Source organism: Haplochromis burtoni, unplaced genomic scaffold (genome assembly GCF_018398535.1).
Source record: "Haplochromis burtoni strain Fernald_Lab_line unplaced genomic scaffold, NCSU_Asbu1 Contig_2930, whole genome shotgun sequence".
In the NCBI taxonomy this organism is placed as follows: domain Eukaryota; kingdom Metazoa; phylum Chordata; class Actinopteri; order Cichliformes; family Cichlidae; genus Haplochromis; species Haplochromis burtoni.
In genome coordinates this window covers 1-7,348 of record NW_024585291.1, presented here as the reverse complement: position 1 = coordinate 7,348, position 7,348 = coordinate 1, and the positions used below count along the sequence as shown (strand labels likewise).

The 7,348-nt window shown below is 37.3% G+C and overlaps 1 protein-coding gene across 1 annotated transcript; it reads left to right on the top strand.

The window, feature by feature from the left end:
* Window positions 1–486: 486 nt before the first annotated feature.
* On the top strand, window positions 487–1,670 carry LOC102295071 (GTPase IMAP family member 9). The gene is made up of 2 exons (XM_005953082.3): window positions 487–533; window positions 657–1,670. Exons 1-2 carry the CDS (start codon window positions 506–508, stop codon window positions 1,391–1,393), a joined length of 765 nt encoding a protein of 254 aa, XP_005953144.1. The 5' UTR covers window positions 487–505; the 3' UTR covers window positions 1,394–1,670.
* The last annotated feature ends 5,678 nt before the right edge of the window (window positions 1,671–7,348 follow it).

Below are 7,348 nucleotides of genomic sequence, written 5' to 3'. Positions count from 1 at the left end.
TATAGGTTATAGTTACAGATTCACCGAAAACAAACACTGCTCGTCTAAAAAAATTATAAATGAATAAATTAAAAAGTATACAGATGATATTGCAAAATGTGGAGTCCTGATCACAAAGTCGAGAAAATTGTTCATATTATTAATTTCAGATTTTCTTAGAAATTTTAAGAAGAGTTTCAGTTGTTCATGTTGAATATATTAAACAATCTGCTGTCTTTACAGATATATTGAAGCTGTAGAAGATTTATACATTTTGATCGAATAAAGTATGACAGAGTTACTTACCCTGAGTCTTTGAAAAATTCATCTTGTCAGCTGCTTAATAATGAACAGTGTGTGCAGATTTTACCAGAATCTGAATCAGCTTTGAAATGTGTCAGATGCACTCCTGGTATTATAGCCTGAGAGATTAGCTCCACCCAGTGGGTGGAGTGCAGGAGCTGCTTTAGATTAAAACAGTGGAGAGCTGGGTTTCTGTTCATTAGCTAGCAAGATAAGAATAAAGATGGGCAACGGTGCTGCAATCCCTGATGGTAAAGTTATCTCATGTTTATACTTATTCTTAATGCTGCAGTAAGTGTGTATTAGGTGGAACTTGTTTCAGAGTAAAAGAGTAAAAAGTAAAAACAACAGTTTTTTTTTTTTTCTTTCTGCAGGTCCTCCAAGGAGGATTGTGATGATCGGTAAAACTGGTGTTGGGAAGAGTGCTGTTGGCAACACCATCCTGGGCAAAACGTATTTTAAATCTAATGTGAGCTCAGAGTCAGTGACGCAAACCTGTGAGTTTGAAAATGTTCCAAACTGTTTGAGAAAGATCGCTGTGGTCGACACACCCGGTCTTCTGGATACGTCTAAAACTGCAGACATCATGAAGAAGGAAATCGCAAAATGTATTCAGATTACTACTCCAGGCCCTCATGTCTTCCTGCTGGTCATACAGATTGGTAGGTTTACCAAAGAAGAGCAGAACTGTGTGGATGCCCTGGAAAAACTGTTTGGACCAAAGGCCTCAAACTACATGATTGTCGTGTTTACTCATGGTGACAAACTGACTACACAGGGCATAACAATAGAAAATTACCTGAAAGAGGGCCATAAGAAGGTTAAACAGTTGCTGAACAGATGTGGTAACAGGTATCATGTGTTTGACAACAGTAACATCAAGAACAGAGCTCAAGTTGTCAATCTGATCAAAAAAATTGATGAGATGGTGGCATCAAATAAAGAAACTTACTACACTGATGAAATGTTTGAGGAGGCAGCAAGAATTCTGGAGCTGAACAAGAAAAAAGAAACAGAACAACAGCTGACTAACAATGTACCCTTCATGTCTAATGTCAGGGAAAAAGTTCTTTTGTTTCAGAAGATCTTGGCAAGTGATGAAGCTGAGTAGGGCCACATTGATTAAATCTCAGACTCAAACATGGGACATTACTCTAATTAGTCCTCAGTTCATTTTTAATTACACTGGCTCAATTGGTTGTCATTTGAAGAAAAATTAAATGTTAAGTTATAAAATCCTTTCTGACATGAATGGTTTAGAATTGTATTCAACTGGAAGATTTCCATGTTAATATTTTCCAACTTGTACAGACATTGCTCTTTACATTAGTTGTTTATGTTTATACACTATTCATTCATCATTTTCATCAATAAATGAGAAATTTCTTGGCCACTATTGTTTTTTTTTTTTATATATATTGAAGATCAATCTTTCATTTAATAAGATGCTTTATACAGGAAACGTTTGATTTTCTTAATCTTATTCTTCAATAACTCTTGAGTTGTTTGAATTAAAACAACATTATACTTATCTCAGAAACAAGCCTCCATCTTGATTTTAAAAAGTAGGTAAAAATATATTTCTTAAAAAATCCAAAGATGAACTTTAAAATTTGAGCAGTGTGTAAAAGGGCTAGTGTACTGCATTGGCAAATCTGAAAGTGCTGGTGCAACTGGCACTTGTTCAACATTATGGTTGAAGAAGGTTTTCCTCGCTAATGTGCTAAAGTTTCTTGTATTGCTGTTGGCCAAGAGAAAACTAATCTATAAAGATAAATCACAAAAGCTTGTTTACATCCTAATGCTCTGTTTCCCTTCAACATTGAGCATCAGCAGCTGGTCTACCACACTAGTCTTTGGTTTCCCCCAAAAAAGTTTTATCCACAATGCAAATGTAAAAACAAATACAAAAGCTGCTGACCTCTCAGCTTTTCCATTGACCCAGGACACAGACATGCCCATGAAACTGAGACTAACTATAGATTCCACTTGGTTCTGAGCAATGTTCCCTCTAATTTTTTATGTGTCTGAGCGAACACACAAACTCCCTGAGCGATCCCTTGGACCACTGTGAGCAACAATAGACGTGTGCACTGTGGTCACGCCAGCATCGAATCCATCCAAGTTACATGGTTTATTAAAATAATCAAATTACAGCATTTACATTTATGTCGGACTACTTTTAATTAACTGCTTACAATGAAAATTTAAAAAAAAAATCTTGTTCTTGACCTGTGTAGTATGTTTACACTATTGGAAATAAAAATAACTTGAACTCCAGTTTTGAAAACACAACTTTATTTATGTTAATTTTTTTGCTCTGACTTGTATTATGAGTATGAGTCTGTGGTCTGGGAGAGAGTCCTGTAACTCACTCTCTGCAAAATACAGGATATAATGTTGGGCAATTACTTATATAGTTCTTCAAAAAAGTAAATGAGTTTTGCAAACAACAAAGGTTGTTTTTTTTTTGCAGCTTTTTACCTAAAAATGCAGCCAAGGCGTTTTTTTAAAATAAACATTTCAAACTATTTACAGAACAATCAGCTGTTCTGCATCAAAACACTTTTTCCATCAGTTGTTGCCTCTGTCCTGCGCACATCTCCAATGGTTGTACACGTTGTCATTAACGTGGCTTCACTCCACATCGGCCACTCCGCTTTGCTAGCGGTGTCGGCACATAAGGACGCTGTCATAGCCTGTCAATGACGTTGATTAGCTGCCTATATATCAATATAAATCGCATCATTTGCTGGACTATGGAATAAGGTGGCCTCGTTCCGGAGCAGCCAGTCACTCACTGACTAACACTACAAAACATAATTGTTAAAGTATTCATTTTAATTTCAATTCAGGGTAGATTTTTTTTTTTGTGTGCAACACAGATTTTCTGTGCACAGAGACCGTGCCAGCAGTGTGCAATTGTGCACGCGTGCAGCTTAGAGGGAACATTGGTTCTGAGTTAAGCAGAGTTAAGCCAGGTTCCTGAGACAATAGCCAACTGTGGCCACAAGGTGGCAGTAACTTAAACAATGGTGCAAAGAGGAAATGAGAGAAACTTACAAGACAGGATGGTATCTTGGTGTCTATTTTTACATTTCACTCAACCAGCTCTGCTTGATTTGCTTGCCCTAACAGACCACTATTGGTATATAAGTACAACCAACTAATGGATAACAATTTAATAAGACAGCCTGGTGAGTAGTGATGTGTCGGTCGCGAACGAAATGGCTCTTAGAGCCGGATCTTTGACGTGAACGATGCGAGCCGGCTCCTTATTGTGAGCCGTGTTGTTTTTTTTTCCCCCCCTCTTTCTCTCACCCTCTCTCTCGCACTTTTTTCCCCGCTTCACTCTGCATGTGAGCCTTGTGCTTTGCGCTGGGAAGAGGGGCAGTAGTTACACTTGCAGTAGAACAGGAACTGTCATGTTTGTGCGTAGGCAGGCAGGAAGAGAGGACCCAAAATGCAGGACTCAAGGAGGCGGAATAAACTCAAAATACACAGCTTTATTGCTGGGATGAAGCAGAACAGAAAAACACTAACTAAACTGGGAGTATCGAATAACTAGACAGGTTGGCAGGCTGGCAAACAGTACACACCAAGGAAGTGAGGGTAGAAGCCGTTAACGACACGACAGAGAACAAAGGAAACAAAGGGTTTATATACACACGGCAGTAATCAAGGGATGAGAGACAGGAGGGGAACACACCTGGGAGAAATCACAGCTGACGAGACAGGGGAAACGTAAATTGAGCACACTCACATAAGACACAGACCTTCACAATAAAACAGGAAACAAGAAACCACTAAATAAAGACGCAGACTGAGAGCCAGACCGAATATATAGAATACATAGAACTCAAACAATAATAATCATCATCATCAACAAAACACCAGAGAAATAAAACGTTCATTCAAAAATAGACCAGAACTCAGAATGCTGGGTCAATAGTGACCCAGAACCGTGACAGGAACAGAGCGGGAAGGAGAGAGAAAGAGAGCCAGGGACAACAACGTCACATTAGAAAGGTGTAGTAATCATCCACAACTATTTTCAGTTGCAGATGATAAAGGATTCAGAAAGTTTATTCATGCAGGCCTATATGACAGAGAATATGCATCTTCTTTTTGTTTTCATATTATAATTTATATTTAATTGTGTTGTGGTTTGCAGTGTTTTGTGTTATTTCACTTTAAATTTGTTTAAAAGGAAAAAGCAGAACATTTAAATAGTTAAAAGTTGAACTGTGAATAGTTGGTTTTTGTATTATATGATTTATTTATTACATTTTATGTGGAGTGAAAAAGTATATTTACGGTGGCCCCTAGAGACAAAGCATGTACAAACTCCAAAACACGGAAAAAACTCCAAAACACGTACAAAAGACAACAGAAGTGCTCCAAAATGCTAGGGGCAGTGTTGAGCTTTTGTTACCTAGTGGCTACACAACTCAAGTACCAACGACCGGATTTGGTGTGTGGTAGTAACAGGTAAATGAACATTTTTTTTAAAAATTATTTGAACATATATATGAGTGCTTGTGTATAAATACACAAACAATACACACATGCTTTCAATTGTGTAATTTAAGTGATCTAGGTAGCTCTGTTTTGAAGTCCAGTTAACGCTAGGAATGTGTTTTGGAGTTTGTACGTGTTTTGTCTTTAGGGGCCACCACATATATTTATATATAAACACATATAAATAAAACCACTTTTTTTTTTACATTAGTAATTCCTTTTGTGCATAATTTTATATTATTGTTAATAATAAACAACCTGAAGAGCTGGTTGGGAGCCGAAAGAGCCGGCTCTTTTTATTGAACAGAGCCGAAACGGCTGGTTCTCTAAAAAGAGCCGGAAATCCCATCACTACTGGTGAGCGACTGAGTGGGAAGAAGAAGATCAGTTGAGACATTTAAAACAAGAGTGAGACATGGAAAGAGCTGGTGAGTATGTAAAGGTCAGGATAATGCTTGGCTATGACTGAACCAGATCTCTGTCACATGACTTATTTTCAGTAAGTTTATTGTTTTAATGCTAAACAATGTTTATGTCATCACTTAGGGAATCCATTGCTGATGAAATAAGTGAGCGTTTTATTTAAATGAAAGCATACAATCTACTACCATTGTATCATATCCACCACTACTATACAAAATTAAGTAAATAAAGCAAATAAACAATACCAAAAAAGTAAAAAAAGTAAAATTAATGACTGAATGTACTGCATCAAACTGATGAATGTGTTCAAATGTGAGTCTGCTTCAAAAATGAGGTTGTTTGTATCAACAATCATTGATACAAAAAATGTTAATCAGGCAGTAGTTGATTTGATTATTTTATCTGGCAGTAATGGAGGGGTTAGATTGTTTTTTTGGTTTTTTTTTTGATGATGCTGCACATGAATTATAGTACAGAAGGTACAGATAGTGAAAGTAATGAAGAGGGAACAAATGTCAAAAAATCCAGGCAGCAGACAGTGACATATGCAGAGGCTTGTAAAATAGTTGAGCAAGAGAGGCAGATTGAAAAAGCCATCATTGGGAAAAAACAAGTAATTAAAAAGCTTATGGAAATGGTTGAAAGAAAAATCTCGGAAGAGAAGAAGAAGATGGCGACATTTATTGCAGAAGTAATAAATGCAACATCAGACGTGAGGTCCATGACAGAGAGGATTCAGACTAGTATGAAGGCAGCATGTCATAGTGTAGATATGAAATATATCAGGTGGGAGGATAGAAGGGGTGAACTAAGCAGTCAGGCAAATCAAGAAGGATAATGTGGTCATTAATTTTTATAACCATGTTAATCCTACAGTGGGATGTAAGAAGTCTTTTATTAAATGGTCAAGATATTAAACAGTTAAGCAGAAACATGGTTGAAGCCTTTTTTGGACTTTAAGAGTACATGGATATATTGCGGTTAGATATGATAGGAAATAGGAAAAAGGGGGATGGAGGTGGGTGTCTGATTAAGGAAGGTATTCCATATAAAATTATTGAAAGGGGAGGGGATTTGGAGTATGTAGGAATTGAGGTATGGATAGCAGGGAAGGTAATTATGGTTATTAATTTTTAAAATCCTTGTAAAAAATTTGACTTTAGTAAGCTGGAGGAAATAGATTTGAAAGGAAATATTATATGGTGCAGACACTTTAATCCACATCATTCGTTATGGGGTAGTGAAACAACAGACTACAATGGTAAAGTATTAGAGGAATTTCTGGAGGATAAAAATATTGTATGTTTGAATGATGGGAAGAAGAAAAGAATGCCAATGCTGGTAAGCAGTTGGTACTAGGTTTACCATTTGTATCTAGTTTTTTGAATCCATTATGTGAGTGGCAAGTAAAAAATAAGTCATTTTAGTAGTGATCATTGTATTGTTGTCAGTAAAGTAAGAATTGAATACAAAAAAAGCACAGTCAAAAGTCAGAAGTACAATAAGATTAAAGAGAACATGTATAAGTACGAGAAGTGCGGAAGTGAGAGGCCCGTGAAATGGGGCGGTCTACCCTTTGAATTCGCGTCACCAGCTGTGCCTGCCCATACCACCTCCCCCGATCGGCAACATGGACACAGACCACGTCCTTGCGTGTGCCATTTCCCTGCTAATGGAAGAGCCCCAACAACCCACCCGTCACAGACGAATGATCCTGTTGCGACTATGGGACACCCACGTGCAGGTACAGTGATAAATACATGGCGATGTTCCTCCCCCTTGAGATATATGACGTGTGTACCTGTGTACTACCGTAACACCCTGATATATGCGACTGTAGATGTGAGTCCCAAATAGGACTGTGTGTGCCCGCAGCCAGCACACATGTGCAGGTACACTGGTACAGTACATGCGAGTGAAATTCCTGTGTGCGAGCTTCACAAGCAACAGAGGTGTGCAAAAATACAATAGCATAAAACAAACAAAATATAAGAATGGCTAAATCTGAGAGTAATAAATATATGTACAATATAAGAGTGTATGCATTACTGGATGTGTATATAATATAATATAATATAATATAATATATATATATCATTTTAGGTGGGGGAACTTGCACAAT

Excerpts from the sequence above, each read along its gene's own strand:
- LOC102295071 (XM_005953082.3), top strand. The coding sequence starts at position 506 with ATGGGCAACGGTGCTGCAATCCCTGATG. Across the intron at positions 534-656 it reads CGGTGCTGCAATCCCTGATG|GTCCTCCAAGGAGGATTGTG; the intron begins GTAAAGTTATCT and ends TTCTTTCTGCAG.